Source organism: Myxine glutinosa, chromosome 1 (genome assembly GCF_964187855.1).
Source record: "Myxine glutinosa chromosome 1, kmMyxGlut1.1, whole genome shotgun sequence".
In the NCBI taxonomy this organism is placed as follows: Eukaryota; Metazoa; Chordata; class Myxini; order Myxiniformes; family Myxinidae; genus Myxine; species Myxine glutinosa.
In genome coordinates, this window is record NC_136261.1 from 202694472 (window position 1) to 202712597 (window position 18126).

General features: G+C 42.9%; 1 protein-coding gene across 7 annotated transcripts in view; it reads left to right on the top strand.

Moving 5' to 3' along the window:
• LOC137433361 (cell adhesion molecule 2) overlaps nt 1–18126 on the top strand; it is a 372982-nt gene that overhangs the window by 152956 nt on the left and 201900 nt on the right. For all 7 annotated transcript variants that reach the window (XM_068125694.2, XM_068125699.2, XM_068125705.2 and 4 more), the window contains exon 3: nt 11404–11556. In XM_068125694.2, the coding sequence (XP_067981795.1) occupies nt 11404–11556 (153 nt within the window). The remainder of the gene's footprint in view (nt 1–11403; nt 11557–18126) is intronic.

Sequence of the window (18126 nt, forward strand, 5' to 3'; positions counted from 1 at the left end):
AATTCCCAATAAAATTCCCCAAAAAACTTCCTGGATCCGGAATAATTTCCTGAGCTTCACCAAAAACTAATCAATTCTTCCTTATCCCAAGTACAATCATCCCACCAACTTTCATCCAAATCCGTTCAGAACTTTTCCAGATATCTTGTTTATAAACACACGAACACACACACACACACACACACACACACACACACACACACACACACACACACACACACACACACACACACACACACGCACACACGCACACACGAGCGAATGCATTACTCCCTAGCGGGAGTAAATATATAGAAGATAATGGAAGAAAAAAACAAGGCAATTTCACTTACATTTTCGGATTCAGCGTTCAATTCCATATAAGTGAGTGTATTTTGAGGCACGTGTGACTTCAAATAAAATTGTAAGCCAGGAAAACGTTCGTTTCATTCCTTAGGGATACAACATGTAAAACTGGCCCAAACGTGAAAACAAAACTCGCTCATTTAAGTCGTACAAGCTAATGCGACCACTCATTCTTCTGGGAAGAATCCCGTGCACGTGCTGGTCACATTTATAACTCACCTCAGTCTTTATAAGTTCATCAAATACTGACACCGCGATTGACATTCGCTGAGGTAAATGTTGATATCTCTTCTGAGGTAAAAAGAAAAAAATATAAAAAAACTTTTAAACCATTATACATATCAAACGATACATTTTATGAAACGGGGAAACCGAATACACACTTTGGTGGTTTTAAAATGAGAGAATGTCTTTATTAGAAAAAAAAAAGAATCTTGAAGACGGCGCTGCTAACAAAATACACCGCTCTAACGCATAACCACGAGTTTAAACTACATTTACAACAAATATGAAAACTATTTTCATATCACAATGTTAAACATAGAATATATAGAAGATAATGTTCAAAGAAAATGAGCCCTATCTTCCAATGGTAAACAATCCTTCAAAAAATTCCTGGATCTGGAATAATATCCTGAGCTTCATCAAAAACTAATCAATTCTTCCTTATCCCAAGGGCAATCATCCCACCAACTTTCATCCAAATCCGTTCAGAACTTTTCCAGATATCTTGTACACGAACACACGAACACACACACACACACACACACACACACACACACACACACACACACACACACACACACACACACACACACACACACACACACACACACACACACACAGACACGATCGAATGCATTACAACCTGGCGGGAGTAAAGATTTGTGGACGAGTTATGAATAAACTTGGTGGACCAGGTGGTTAGGTGACGAGAACAAGCCAATTCGATTTTGGTTCAGGTCTGAAACCAGATTTGGCCTATCAGTGGGATAGAAACCATAAACTGTTCGGCCTGGGAGTGGTACGTGCTCTACCGAGTGCCCTGCTAGTTTTAAATGACTCTACATTTACAACTCACATCTAGTTTCAACAAAAATTATAAAATCCTAAATGATAAGCACTTCAGTTTATAGCTAATTGTAAGCAAACATGCATTAAACAGTATACAGAACATCAAATCATCCCTTATAAATAATTTCTGACAGTATACATAATTAATAAGGAAAATATTCCCTCATTATGTGCTGTCACTCACATACTTTTTAAAAAAATTTTTATTATGTGCTGTCACTCAACGTATCTTTGTGTGAGCTTCAATTGACAATTTATTTTGTCTTGTGAATTGCTACTGCAAACTCCTGTGATCTCTTTGTCTTCATGTTGGACTCGTGTTTTGCGTTGAGACGTCATCAGCAATAAAGTTGTTTCAGAGTACAATGTAAGCCAAAATCGTCAGAATGCTCAGGATTTTAATGTATGAACCTTTTGTGAATTGTAATACTGTAAATGTCAAAGTGACTGTCATAAGGTAGTATGAATTGTTTTTCAGGTTAGTTACAGGTATATTATTTTGCTCTTTATGTTTATCAGGTCTTACAGCTTGTTGCTCAATTTTCTTTTAGATTGTCCGACATTTCGTGTGCTATATGTTTATCACCAGCAGCTAAGGGGATTATTGCTGATATAGTATAACCAGCACTATTGTGACTTGACTGGGTCTTCGAAAAACTGAGTGGCCTATTTGGCTGAATTGTAACTGAGCACCCCAAGACGACAAGCAAGCTCACAAACTGACCTGCAAACATTACGCCAGTACCTTACCAGTAGTTTACCATTCATCGTGCAAAGAATGTGACCAATTGTACATTGGTGAAACTGGAAGGAATTTGAAACAAAGGCTAGATGAACATGATAGAGCAGTTAGGCTGGGAAAGGTGACACAGTCAGCCATAGCTGTCATTTCCTGCAATCTGGTCACAAATTTGATTTTGATGGGACCCGTGTCCGAGACACAATGTCCAACAAAGGACACAGATTGATACTGGAAGCATGGCATGTGAAGAGCCTAGACGGTGGTCTAACTGAGGACTGTTGACACCCCCACACTATACACAATACACACAATACACACAATACACACAATACACACAATATATACAATACACACAATACACACAATACAAACAATACACAGAATACACACAATACACAGAATACACTCAATATATATGTTGGAACCCATCTGTGGATCGGTCCCATCGGCCGATGGGTCTGACCCATCTGTGGATGCACGAGAAATGACAATGCAGACCCATCGGCCGATGGGTCTGCGCCATCTGCGGATGTGTTGTTCACCTTGAAGGAATGTGTTGACAGAATGGTGCTCTTCAATCAGGTACACAGTCATTGGAATTACATGTGGTAGGAATTTAACAGAGATGATTTTTAAATGTTTTATTTAACTTTTATTTTTAAAATTTAATTTTTTTTAATTTATTTAATTTAAATTTTATTTTATTTAATTTAATATAAAGGAATTTAACATTCCCCTCCGCCATTATCAGAAGAACACCTAATGTTTTGTATGAATGTTGAGTATGTTATGTAAAGCTTTACTAAAACTGCCATGTATCTGTTAATTACAAAATGTATTGACAAAATGTATAAATAGATGGGTAGAAATAGATAATAAAACATTTAAAAATCATCTCTGTTAAATTCCTACCACATGTAATTCCAATGACTGTGTACCTGATTGAAGAGCACCATTCTGTCAACACATTCCTTCAAGGTGAACAACACATCCGCAGATGGCGCAGACCCATCGGCCGATGGGTCTGCATTGTCATTTCTCGTGCATCCACAGATGGGTCAGACCCATCGGCCGATGGGACCGATCCACAGATGGGTTCCAACATATACAATACACACAATACACACAATACACAGAATATATACAATACACACAATACACAGAATACACACAATATATACAATACACACAATACACACAATACATACAATACACACCTCTCATCCAAATTGCAAAAACTGTATGGTACAAGCAGCAGGATAAGGTGAGCAAAAAACATCAACACTCGATCCCAAACACAACACCCATGTGTGCACAACACCCAACGGAAACGCCAACAACCTGACAACACGCACCTCTTCACGTCACACTAAATCACCCACGGTCGTGCCCAGGAAACACAACAACAATGACAACAGCAACAACTAGAACGGGCACTCGGTAGAGCGCATACCTTCGCCGCAGCTACTGTTCTGTACTTGGCATGGGAGTGTAGGGAACAGAACAACAAAAATACGATTTTGACCTTTTCGTGACCTTGACCTTTGACCCGATTGCTCCCAAAATCTAATCAAATGTGTCCCGTATAATAACCAATCATCCCACCAAATTTCATGCAATTCGGTTGAATACTTTTTGAGTTATGCGATTAACATACACACACACACACAGACATACAAATAAATACACAGCGATCAAAACATAACCTTCCGCTTTTGCGAAGGTAATAACAACCACACACATGCTCACGCACACTCAACCAACAGCAGATCACTTGTGAGTAATAACAAAAAGAGCAGAGCGACCCATCAATGGTGTGTCTTGACGTTTATTACCTTCGCAAAAGCGGAAGGTTATGTTTTGATCGCTGTGTATTTATTTGTATGTCTGTGTGTGTGTATGTTAATCGCATAACTCAAAAAGTATTCAACCGAATTGCATGAAATTTGGTGGGATGATTGGTTATTATACGGGACACATTTGATTAGATTTTGGGAAACAGATTTGCTCAAATTCTGACTATTTTTAACTCGATCGTATTTCACTCAAAGTTATGAGCGACTGAAGAAGAAGATGTCCATCCAGGACGTCATCACTATAACGCGATCTCCCGCGATCATTTCAACCTCAAAAAAAATTATAATTGCAGATTTGACAATAGATGAGGCATATTAACAAACGAATGAAACAGATTTGCTCAAATTCTGACTATTTTTAACTCGATCGTATTTCACTCAAAGTTATGCGCGACTGAAGAAGAAGATGTCCATCCAGGACGTCATCACTATAACGCAATCTCCCGCGATCATTTCAACCTCAAAAAAAATTATAATTGCAGATTTGTCAAGAGATGAGGCATATTAACAAACGAATGAAACAGATTTGCTCAAATTCTGACTATTTTTAACTCGATCGTATTTCACTCAAAGTTATGAGCGACTGAAGAAGAGGATGTCCATCCAAGACGTCATCACTATAACGCGATCTCCCGCAATCATTTCAACCTCAAATGAAATTCAAATTGCAGATGTGTCAATCGGGGAGGCATATTAACAGACGAATGAAACAGATTTGCTCAAATTCTGATTTTTAAAAATCGATCGCATTTCACATAAAGTTTCACATCGCATACACTCCCATGCCAAGTACAGAACAGTAGCTGCGGCGAAGGTATGCGCTCTACCGAGTGCCCGGATTCTAGTTTTGCTTGAGGTTTGCAAAAATAAAAAATAAACTTCTCCATCTGACCTGGAGCACCATCATGTGACCGGAAGCGGCCACATGGCGATAAAAACCGGTAGGTGCTGGGGCTCGTGGTCTGTTGGGAGGAAGCCTGCTGTGAAGCAGGTGAAACGTCGTCTGAGACCGGGTCTGCTCTTGCTTATTTGCTCAAATTTGCGGAGTAGATCTAGTTTTTACTTTCTGGTTGAAGCACCTTCTTTCTTTAAAAAAAAAATATACAGTACATGTAATATGTATACATATGTGTTTGTGTGTGCTTGTTTTATATGGGAGTATATCCACTGTGGCTGCTCACTTGTATTAACAGGAAATGATAGGAACTCAACACCTCTCATTCTCATCTACAGATATTTATTGTATCTATATAAATAAAACACAGTTTGTATGTGTGTGTGTATGTGTGTATGTGTGTGTGTGTGAGTGTGTGTATGTGTGTGTGTGTGTGTGTGTGTGTGTGTGTGTGTGTGTGTGTGTGTGTGTGTGTGTGTGTGTGTGTATGTTACCTATAGACTCCTAAACGGAGAGGCTCACGTACTTGAGTTTTGGCATAGACATGGCCATTGGGCCTGGGAAGGACATGGCCTACCTAAAAATGACCTCTGATGACGAGATCCATATTTTTTATTCATATTTAACTTAGCGCATTTCAGCGAGGAACATTATACACTGATCTCAGCCTGTGCCAGAGCAGCTCGCTCATTCGCTCAGAGCGATCACGTGATGTTCCATCCTCGCCGCCAGACTCCACGCCGCCTGCTATACTATAGATCAGTGGCTATACTCCCACGCAGGCTGCATTGGGATTATGTGGGGATTATCAGTGGCAGCCTGGTCACCAGCGTCTGAAGAATGAAGTTTGGACGTACGAGCCAGGCCAGGCTGCCAAGTTCAAGTTGCCTGATACCCTGCCCGTTTACACTCTCTGCGAATGTACGGGGGTCGAGGCTCCTGTGTGTGTGTGGGGGGGAGGAGGGGGGTCTGTCCAAGGTTTGTCCGAGGCCGAGTTTTTTTTTTCTTTCATCTTTAGATCCATATTTTTAGCCATAACTTATCGCATTTCCGATTGGGTTCTGACAATATTTTCAAGTTTGCAAGGAAGAAGGCACTAGACCCCAGCCCCATATACATAACTGCCTGCGCCATCAATTTGCATGTTATCGGTTACCTTTTATGGCTCGCTCAGGATCTTCGTCAGGCTCGCGAGCGAGTTAGCCAATCACCTGGGAGGATGAGGCCACGTTGGCCATGCCCACGACGTGGCATTAGCAAGACGTCGTTTGTTTGATTGCAGAGTCGTTCAGGATCTTCATCTGGCGAGCGAGCGAGTTAGGTTACCACGTGTAAACGTAAAAGTGAAAAAAAATTGAATTTGTCTACGAGTTCACACATGGAAGACTGCCTGTGATAAAGGCAATGCCATCGAAGAAAAGAAATTTGTCGCGTTCAACCTTCAGAGCAAGGAAAATCGCTGATCGGAGACTCCATGAAACCGATGAAGATACTTTTCACCGTCGACAAGCCAATCAAGAACGTGTCTCTAAATGAGAGAGTGGCACGTCTGAACGCCAATCAACAACGTGTGGCGAGGGCCAGACAGTGAGAGACAGAAAATGAGAGAGATGCATGTCTAATCCCTCCCTCCCCCTTCCCTTCTAATACCTCACCCCCCCTTCCCGCCCCTCCCCCCCTCCCCTCCACTTCCTCCCTTCCCCTTTCCCCCCCTTCCCCTCCCCCACCCCCCCTTTCCCTCCTCCCCCTCCCCTCCCCCCTCCCCTCCACTTCCTCCCTTCCCCTTTACCCCCCTTCCCCCCTTCCCCTCCACCCCTCCCCGCCCCCCCTCCTTCCCCGCCCGGCAACGCCGGGTACTTCTGCTAGTTTGCTATATTTTTGTGATTCCGAATTGCATCCAGTTTAAATTATGAAACTCTTTTGCTTGAATGAAAACGACGAATGATGAAACTGGGGACGGACAAGTGTTAAAGACCAGGTGTGAAGTGGTAGGTGATTGTGATACCACCAACATGTCTGCTGTGTGAAAGAAACAAATTTGTGCCTCGGCAGCCAAGTGCACAGGGTGTCTGGAACTGTACCTGTTGTGTATGCCCTGACAAATTCACAAGTACCACAATAATCATGCCATACACTGCAATGACGGCATTTTAATAATTTTCTACTTTCTTTTTAAACACTCGTGTCATCATGCGAGCTACATCACAACGTTCCTGGATTTTACACAATATAAACGAGAGCCATAATTTGCAATGTAATTATGGCATTGTGAAACATACCCTTAACTTGCCTTTCGGCTTTACTTGTTCACCGGTTTAAGCACGAAATAATGCGATACTTCTTATGAATTTCATTTGTTTGTGCAATTTGAGTACTCTTCCAGGGAAATGATCGAGACTGCCGATCTGGTGTCCAACTCCATACTTGTAGAATTTCTTGCCACTTTGGGATTAATCCAGATGACTTCCAGCCTATCTACACCATTTACTGCAATGCTAGCAACACCCGACTCCTCTAAATCGCTGTCACTGCTATCATGACTCACACTGTATGTACAATGTACATGCATGACATTTTTCCTCCTGGGCTTATTTTCTGTCATTCTACTTGCCCTTTGGCAGTTCTTGGCGAGGTGGCCTTTCTGGAGACAGTTATGACACTCTTCCTACTGGAATAGCAAGTCAGGGTCTGGTTTCCTCCTACATCGCAAACAAAATTCACGATAGTTTTTTTTCTTGGCACAAGAGGACTTGGAATACTCAACCAGAGGACTTGGTCAGCTTGTGAACTTTCTGTTTACCCTTACATCTGAGTCCATTGCAATTGCTACAGTGATTCAACAGCTTTCTAATTTTATTTTTTTTGTATACAGGATCGAGGCTCGTGAAAGAGCTAACATTTATCACACAAAAAATCAAACAGACGCACAAAACATATAATACGGGGAGCGGTAGACAAGATCGGGAGAGAAGGGGAAGCACAAACACAACATTTGAGAGCAGGGACATCGGGAGATCTGTGGGATGGAGAGGGCTTGGGGGGAGGAGACATGGGAAGAGGGGGGGAGGAGGGGCTTTCAGATTTCACTTTCAGATAATATGCGTTTCTGTATCATCTCACATATTCAGTTTATAGGTGAATTGGTCTCGTGATGCATCGTTTACATTGTCACCATTGTAATGTCCAGAGATGACCTCTTTAATTTGGCGACGACATCGCATTGTCTCCATCATGTTGATCACGCTTCGGGAATCTAAATGTGGGTGCAGTTATGCTGGGCGTTGGGGTTAAAGGATACTGCATAATTTTATCCCATAAGATCTCCATAACAGCAAATCCCCATAAGACTTAGTCAAAGGTTTATCTGGCATGGTGAGATTCCGAAGAAGCCCATATGTTTTGCAGCCTATTACACAACACAATGCTGGCAACCTACTTGTCATTGTCAATTCGAGAAAACAGTGCACCAATCTCGAAGAAAGTGCTCACCAGTCCTTCTGACCTTCGTCCAATGATTCTATCCAGCCAATGTAACCCGCCATTTTTCAGTTTGTTGATGACCAATACAAATCTTCTTCATTATGCAGCACGAGGTTGCGGGGTGGCATAATTGGCTAAGGGTGCGGCTGTGCTGCTGAGGTATTGCCCTCTGTAGGTTAGGGCAGGGATTTGGAATTTTACCAGGGTTTCCCGGCGATAGCTCATACTCGCCTGTTCTTCCCGAAGGACTGTGGGATATTTACGGTCCACCAATTAATGCCGGCAGATAGGATGCCCAGTTTAATGTCCATCCTCGAGACGGCACACACATTGATGAATAACCATGCCTGTGAAACACCACGATGACACTTTATAGCTGGATAGGGATTTCAACCCAGGCTACACAGCTTAGAGGTGAGTGTACCTACCTTGAGGCCATCCTGGCAGCCTACCAATACAAATATCAACTACAATACTACTCAGTGGAGCGAATACCTCCATCAGGGGAACAGTTTACATTTTGTATCCGACCGATAGGCCGAATCTGCATCCAGACTTGAACCAAAATCTAATCAGCTTTTTTTTCTTTTTTTTGTACACAGGTTCGAGGCTCGTGAAAGAGCTAACATTTATCACACACAAAATCAAACAAACACACAAAATATATAATAAGGGGAGCGGTAGCCAAGATGGGGAGAGAAGGGGAAGCACACAAACACAACATTTGAGAGCAGGAACATCGGGAGATCTGTGGGAAGGAGAGGGCTTGGGGGGAGGAGGCATGGGAAGGGGGGGGGGGGGGGGGTGGGTGGGAGATGTATAAGACACAAGGACACTATAAGGACTTCCAGGAAAAAAGTTGGTATTTCAGAAAAGTGGATCTGGGGTGAAATTAGCTGGGGTAGAAAAGATCAAGTTTTTGGATTGGGGAAGACGAGAGATGGTGGGGAACAGCTGTTTTAAAGACCTGGAGGGAGGAGTGGGATTGAAGAGAGTGAGGGAGTTTGTTCCAGAGGTGGGAGAAAAGAGGAATGGAGTGAAGGTGAGCAGAGAGTCTTGATTTTGGCAGTTTAACCATAAGAGGGTTGCTGGCGGATCTTGTGTGACCTGTAGGAATATTTGGGGGACAGAGCCCAGAGAGAGCTGGGGGAGCAAGACCAGAGAGGAGTCGGTATAAGACAGAAAGACCACCAACTTGCTTGCGGTGAGTAAGTGAGAGGCCCTCGGAGTTAGCGTCATCGCGGGAGATTCCAATGATTCTGAACGCTTTGGTTTCAACAGCGTGAAGCCGAGCTAGGTTTGAGGCAGGAGCACCAGCCCAGAGGGGAGAGCAGTACTCCATTGAGCTGCGGATGAAAGCCTTGTATGTGGTGAGGAGCTCAGGTGTGCCAAGGAAGGACTTCGCACGACGGAGGATGCCCAGTCGGCGACTGGCGTTGGAGGCCAGCTTGGAAATGTGGTTTTCCCAGGAAAGATCATGGCAGATAGTGAGATTGAAAAGCTTGAGCGATGGAACTTCTTGGAGAGAATTGTTGAGAAAGTGGATGGGAGGGTTGTCCAGTCAGTCTTTTCGGAGAGACATAGTAAGAGACATTGAAATATCCTGCTCACAGACAAACAGGCAATCAGACAAGAGTTAAAACGCAACCTCTGTGCATCTTTGGTGGCATAGGTAATCACTTGCAGTTTCATATTGGGACTGGTCCTTTGTGCAATCCTGAGGTGTCACTTGCTACTTGAAGAGGATTTTTGGTCGACTGTCCAATGTGCAGGGTGCAGCCCAGCCGGCGATCACTGCTGACACACCTCTTCCTTCACCGTGCGTCATCCCGCTTCACTAAAGGCGTTGCAATACTAGGTTTCTGGACCAGGTGTGTGCCCCTTGCTCAATGAATGACCACATTGTGGCCTTATCGCGATTTCCAACTGGTCCGACCCAGTCCCACTGGTTCAGTGGAGTTCATATCGTTTTACTACAGCAAGGCCATCTCATCGTCGTCGTCAGATTTGTTGTGTATACCATGAGTATTCACAAGCACCGCAATAATCACGCCAGACACTGTAATGGCCACGGCCCAAACTGCTTTCTTTTTAATCACCCGTATCATTATGTGGGCTGCATTACTACTCGACTGGATTTTACACGATACAACAGAGATCCATAATTTGCATTGTAATTGCAAATTCACCACAGTACACCCATCAATTCTTTTGCACATAGTTGGAAGCGAAAGATATAAAATCTAAGAGGATAGGACGAGGGACCAATATTCGAAAGGCCCAATGTTTCGAAATCTTGGATGTTTTCAATTGACAGGTTGACACATTGACATCGGTCTCGATGGTCATTTCAGACCATCAGCAATAAGTAAGGTACAAGACGAATGCATTCTTGCTTGCGAGTCGAGGAAGCCTAAACATAAAGTATTCCGCACAAGCACACGTTGACCAACCCATTGTGATTGAACATCATGCAGCCGTGCCAAGGCACCTCCACAAACGAATGCATCGACCTATCTGCATCTCATCATGCTTCTCGCCACTGCGATCATTTGTACGTGCATTGGATGTTCAGTTACGTGAAACCGCTGCAGTGCAAGTTCGATCAATCGGTCACATTCTCGAGGCTGTAGAGACGCATACAAATACTCATGACATCTTGGAAACAAAACATTACAATCATGCAATTTGCATGTCAGTTACCGTTTTACTATCGAGCATTATAGGTCCAGAAATTAATGAACATTATGAAACGAGGTGATGCACATTTTGGTTGTAATGTCTTATTGGTCAGTAAAATGGAGTTTAGTACTCTACAATAGAAAAACATTGAAAACGTGCACGGCTTTTAAATTTGGGAATATTTGAAGATATCTGCTGTGAGCATGAAAGATAAATAAGGACGTTGAATATTTCGGATGCATCAGACAGATAGATGATGAGCCATTCACCAAGCAGAATGAGTTTAACCTTTTGTCATTCTTTGCATGTTTCCCCCTTGCTTCCCCTAGCACTCAAAGACAGTCGTATCGAGTTGGTGAATGCAGGGCGGAATGAACTCACCATTTCCATCTCCAACGTGAGCCTGAGTGATGAGGGGCCATATCGATGCTCTGTTTTTGCTCAGGTGGTGAACACAGTCACCGCTTACCTCTCAGTCATAGGTAAGTATCAGCAACTAGAATTTTCTCCTTCCATATTGGATATAATCCATGAAACTGTTTTATCTCGTTTTGTAACCCTTCAACCACGACCTCTTCATTCCATTTTTCATATTCTTCTCTCTCATTACATAATCCTGTGCTGCCCATGACATGTCGTTGTTCCTGCTGTTCAGACAAAGGTGTGTGAAGTTCTTGTTTTTATCTGCAAGGTGACAGATGCAACCAAACTTGGTTTACACAGCCCTTTCAATCTCCAGCTGTAATGAGCTTTTCGAAATGGCCTACAGCAAGGAGGTTTTTTTTTAACCTTATTCGGATGGACTTATCGAATATTTTTTCGTGATCACAAGAAAGTAGGGCTTCGCTGCCAAGATCTTTTAGCGCATCTCTTGGGCCTCACTATATGTTGGTGCTGCTGCGAGCTAGCAAAGGATTCAATAGTCGATGCATGAACTGCACTCAAACAACAAAGTGATGCAGCTGGAATTGGTGAGTGAGAGATTGGAATGAGGGATCTTCATCGACTTTGAGGAGTGAGATATTCACAAAAGCCCAGGACACACCAACAATTTTTTTTACCTCTGCCACCGAAGGTGCATGAAGGTTATGTTTTCAACCCTGTCTGTCTATTTGTTTGTCTGTATGTCTGTCTGTTTGTCTGTGAACAAGATGTCTCAAAAAGTTGTGCAAGGATTCCGACGAAATTTGGTGGACAGGTTGGGTGTGTGACAAGGAAGAATTGGTTCAATATTGGTGAAGATCTGGATTCGGATCCGACTAGTAGAATTTTTAAAGTGATTCTTCACCATTGAGAGATTGGGCTAAAACCGATATGTAGCAGGATATCTCAAAAAGTTGTGAACGGATTCGAACGAAACTTAATAGAGAGGTTATGTATGTGACAAGGAAGAATCGGTTCAATATTGGTGAAGATCTGGATTCGGATCCGACTAGAAGAATTTTTAAAGTGATTCTTCACCATTGAGAGATTGGGCTAAAACCGATATATAGCAGGATATCTCAAAAGGTTGTGAACGGATTCGAACGAAACTTAATAGAGAGGTTATGTATGTGACAAGGAAGAATCGGTTCAATTTTGGTGAAGATCTGGATTCGGATCCGACGATTAGAATTTTTAAAGTGATTCTTCACCATTGAGAGATTGGGCTAAAACCGATATATAGCAGGATATCTCAAAAAGTTGTGAACTGATTCGAACGAAACTTAATAGAGAGGTTATGTATGTGACAAGGAAGAATTGGTTCAATTTTGGTGAAGATCTGGATTCGGATCCGACTCGTAGAATTTTAAAAGTGATTCTTCCCCATTGAGAGATTGGGCTAAAACCGATATATAGCAGGATATCTCAAAAAGTTGTGAACTGATTCGAACGAAACTTAATAGAGAGGTTATGTATGTGACAAGGAAGAATTCGTTCAATTTTGGTGAAGATCTGTATTCGGATCCGACTCGTATAATTTTTTAAGTGATTCTTCCCCATTGAGTGATCGGGCTAAAACCGATATATAGCATGATATCTCAAATAGTTATGGACCGATTTGGACGAAACTTTGTGAACTGGTTGGTCGTGTGACAAGGACTAATGGAATCGATTTTGGTGAAGATCTGAGTATTCATTTGGGTACGAGAATTATTTGGTTTTGAAAGTGATTCTTCACCATTGAGAGATCGGGTGAAAAGCGATATATAACATGATATTTTAATGAGTTATGGACGAGTTATGACTAAACTTGGTGGATGAGTTGGTTAGGTGACAAGAACAAGCCAATTCGATTTTGGTTCAGGTCCGAATCGAGATCCGGGCCATCAGTGGGATACAAAATATAAACTGTTCAGCCTGGCGGAGGTATGCTCTCATCCGAGTGTTGTTCTAGTTTTTATAGTTTCACACTCTCCTCTGAACTGTCTAGCCTGGGTTCAAATCTTGGCCCAGCTACAAACTGTCATCCTAGTGTCTCGCATGCAAGGCAATGCAACAATGTGTGTGCCATCCATCGGATGAACGCTAAAAGGTGCGTTCCGTCTGCCAGCATTAGTTGGTGGACGTTAAAGATCCCATCATATCATTTGTGAAGAGTGGGTGAGTAAAAACAGGTACCCTGAACAAATTACCTGCACACTCAATCGCGTATCCTGTGTCAGAGTGGCCACCCTTCCGGGATTGTAACCCTAGCCAAGAAACCACTTCAGCAGAACTGACGCTCTGAATAGAGCATGGTACGTGATGATAATGTAGTATTCCTTTATTTTAATGCACTTGCTCCATTTGTCCTTCAAATTGTCAAATCTAATAAACGAAATGTTTTCCGATTATTCCTTCGGTCATGTCTCGGTTGCTTCAGTCAGTTCCTTCAAATATTGGAAACATGCAGGTTTGACATCAAATGTTGAAACAGATAAGAGTCACCGGTGGCTGTGCCAGGCTGTATGAAGTATGATCCCACTGCTTGAAGCCACTCACAAATGCCAATCTGAGCAACGCAGGCCTTGTGCCCAGGCAGGAGCACAAGTGTGGTCAACATTTCTCGGTGTTTGTCTTTGATGGCCTGCAGCAATTTTTTTCACGTGAATGGTACAATATTTCCATGTAATTGCCGTTTTCTTTAACATATCGCCAATCGGCAGGATTCCCTTGGAATCCCATAAAATAAAGGCGATGTTCTTGCTGGTTGAGGGTTGGATGCGAAATTTCTTGAGTGCTGGTGATCCCTTGCACTTCCTTTGCATGGATTCCAATTTGTTTTCAGGATCCCAGTGGTTTAGCCATGTTTCATCAGCAGTTACTAGACCAACGATACAGTTGGCTGGTTCTGCGTCGAGCAGTTTAAGAAGCTCACAACACGAAGAAGCTATTGCTGAGGTTTCGGAGAATCCATCTAGCCGAGAACTGGGACATGCCCAATTGTTCATGGATAATGGTTAAATCGCCGTCTTGAAAAATTCCATGTTCGGTGGATAGTCCATTGGCCTTAACGCGACGAAATTCCATGAGTAATGCCTGACCTGGGCAACAGTTTGTGAATCAGTCTCACATGCTGTCTTTCTTGGCTTGGGGTTATCTACAAGGTACTCACATCCACACGAAAACTCAGTGGCACCTTTGACCAACTGTAGAATATAAAGGCAGACATTATCCATCCAAAGCCATCTTCCATTTGTACAAGTATGCTTACTTGGAGCTGGCACATTATTTTGCATAAAAATTTGATGGCAACTGTATGCTCAATTTTAGAAATGTGCATAATTTTTATCTGTAGCAAAACACAGGAATGTACTCTGAAAAAAAAACAGTCAGATTAATGAAATTAATGGCATATAATAAGCATACACATCCTTTTATAATGAGAAACAAATTATATCACGACTCTAGTGTGCCGACAAATAAACTGTTACTCGAATATAAAAATTTTTTACCACCCTTTGCCTGACCTATGAATGATTTCTTTCATTGATTGGACGTGGTGAGACAACATAAGAGTGGCTCTTTTGTTCTCACCATTCTGGCATTGTCTGTTTCATAATCATCAGTCCTGCCTTCAGGCCCATTGCGATTTGGCAACAGGACGTTGAGTGTTTTTTGTAGTTGTTGCTGCACATTTTTTCAAACCCTTTAATGCTAAACATTAGTCCTTAATCTTTTCTCTAATCCCTACCACCTACAACAACTATACAACAACTATACAACAACTATCAACAACAAATTAATGAACATGGTGACTCTTACCTGGAAATTCAAAAAAAACTAGAACGACACTCTTTGACATCACGACGTCGACCGATATGCCTCCGCCCACAATATTACATCATTATAATACTTGTACCAAGTTTGCTTTAAATCCATTCAGCTGTTCTGGAGTTATCACATTTTTACCTGACATGACCTCTGACCTTTGACCTTCTTGCTCCAAAATTTAATCAGTTCATGTTTACATCATTATACATACCTGTACCAAGTTTTAATAAGGTCCCTTCAGCCGTTCTCAAGTTATCGTGGTGACGAAAACCTCTTGTGGACGGACAGCCGGACGGACAACCTAAAAACATAATGCGTCCGGTGACTTAGTCAACGGAGGCATAAAAACATTTGTCCAGCTGAGGCCCAGCAGTTTACGCCTTTATTCTCTGCTGTAGTGGTTGTTCCCATAAGACCGGCGGTTTATTTATTTTATATGGATCCATCAGTTTGGATGCAAAAAGCCTTGGCTTGGTGAGGTCTAACCATTGGTTGTGGTCACCTATACCACATGAAGCCATTTCTGATGGTGAACGTCAGTCACAAAGTAGCAAACGTCTCTTGTTGCACACAATTCAGTTTGTGGGATCGAGAGCCTTATGGGATTGATAGCCTGACACCTCAAGGTGCAGCAACCCACGAGAGAGCCTTACCAGAGCATCCAGACTTTTTTGCGAGTGCAGTGTTCCGGCTTTTATTAGTTCAGGAGTTACCCCCGTGGCTCATGTGGATTGGGTGGCGTGGACATTGTGTAACAGCTGCTGATTGGCAGGGGGGCTGTTGATTTTCTGATCACACACCAGCCTTGCTCCTGACACGTAATGGAGTCCCTTATCTGATCGAGCTAGCACTTCTGCACTTATCTGGTTCTGGTTCTGATTTGTGGTAAAACACAAATTGGACAGAGGCACATGAGGAACGTGGCAAAGTGTAAGGCAAAGGTAGTATGGTGCACACATTTGTGGCAGGAAGGCGAGGGGTTCATTAAAACACTTCATTCAACATTGTCTCATTAATTACATTAATTACACTAGGGCATGCCCGTACTATATCTATATCTAAAATTATATCCCCCCCCCTCTATTTACATGAAATGGTTTGGTCCAAAGCGAACGGCTTGCGAGTACGGTGACAATCCCCCCCCTCTATTTACATGAAATGGTTTGGTCCATTCGCAAAGCCAAAGCGAACGGCAGTTACGAATCGCAGTTACGATGAATCGCAAAGTAGTTTTAATTAGTTTTAAAACATAGTTTAACGCCAACATAGTTTGCCAACGTGAAATAAATGAATACGCTCTCAAATGTGCCGTCCGAGGCAGAGTCTGTTCGCCACGTTCGGCACACGTGATAGCTCGCTGCTCTCTGATTGGTTGAATCGTTTTTGGACATAGCTCGGTAACTACTTGTCCGATTAATTTCAAACCTTGAAAAGGCACATCCTCGGGTCCCCAGCAATATACCTGGCAAGTTTAAAGTATATCGGACCGGTAGTTGTCGAGAAACAGCGGTCACAGACATACAAACATACAAACATACAAACAAACATACACACAGAGATTAGTGGAATTATAGATAGATGAAACCAATGCTATCATGCACTATGGAATAACCATTATAAACTAAACCCAATTACCCCTTAAGCCAGATCCGAGCACGGCACTCGTCCTCCTGGAAGACCCGGCCCGAGTCTGGGTCATTGGACCTTGTCCAGATGACTTATTTATTAGATCATCTCATCGCGATTCTTGAAGAGATGAACTTATAAAATGGGTCGTGTGATGTCTGTATGTCTGTCCGTCAGGTCATCTGTTCGCCCCTCCATCAGTCCATTAACTTTTTGCTATTTTTTCTGCTCCTCCATTATCACCCGACTGATTGTTCTGAAACTTTGACACATGAATTCAACACAGTAGCCCACACAATCGCTCTGGCTTAGATTTTCGATTTTGGATCATGGGGGCTCCCATGGGGGTAGGGCGGGGTGGCAGGCGTTAACCCTCCAAACCTCGGATCCATATTGGTCCCTTATTTACCAACCAATTGCTCTGAAACCCGATTCAGCCCTTCTTGTCGATGGTCCGCAGGATCGCTCAGTCTTAGATTTTTCGATTTCAGATCAGGGTGCTCCCAGGGGTAGTTTCCCCAACTAAGTAGAGGTCTGAACTACAACTTCAAGAGATGACTGTCAGCCCATCGGGGCTACACACAATTCCTCTCCTAATGTAGCCCACATACATGGCATCAAAAGAGTTATTTCCCTAGTCTTAGTGTCAATAAATCTTCCCTATCCATACTTACACTAAACACAGCACCTGTACTCGATCCCATAACAAAAGATTAAACAATAATCATTTAACAAAGGGTGGGGAGTGCCTCTGAGGTGGGGGCATCTCATGTCTTCAGTCATCTGTAAGGAGTCCACAGAGTTCAGAGTTCCTTTATTCCCCTCCCGGTAGCTCCCAAGTTCATTGTCCATCTGAACATTTGGTCTGAACACAAGTGTTTTTCAGAGTTCATGAGGGCTGGCTGACAGGCCAGCAAGCTGGCAGGTGGAGGCGGCGAGAGCAGACGGGGTGGCCATCTTCACCCTAAGCTAACCGCCCTAAGCTAATCCTAACTCTGCTCAACGAATCCCACTAGACTCAAACAGTACCCTACTGCCCTTCCTGGGCCTGGGAGAAAGGACGGGCATGTCGAAGGATTAAACGGCTGAAGTGGCATGGCCTTTCCTGGCTCGCTACTAGAGTGGCACGTCGTGGCGTGCCTTCCCCTAAACTAATAATTTGGGTCTCAGTGGACCCTTGCAAAGTCCCT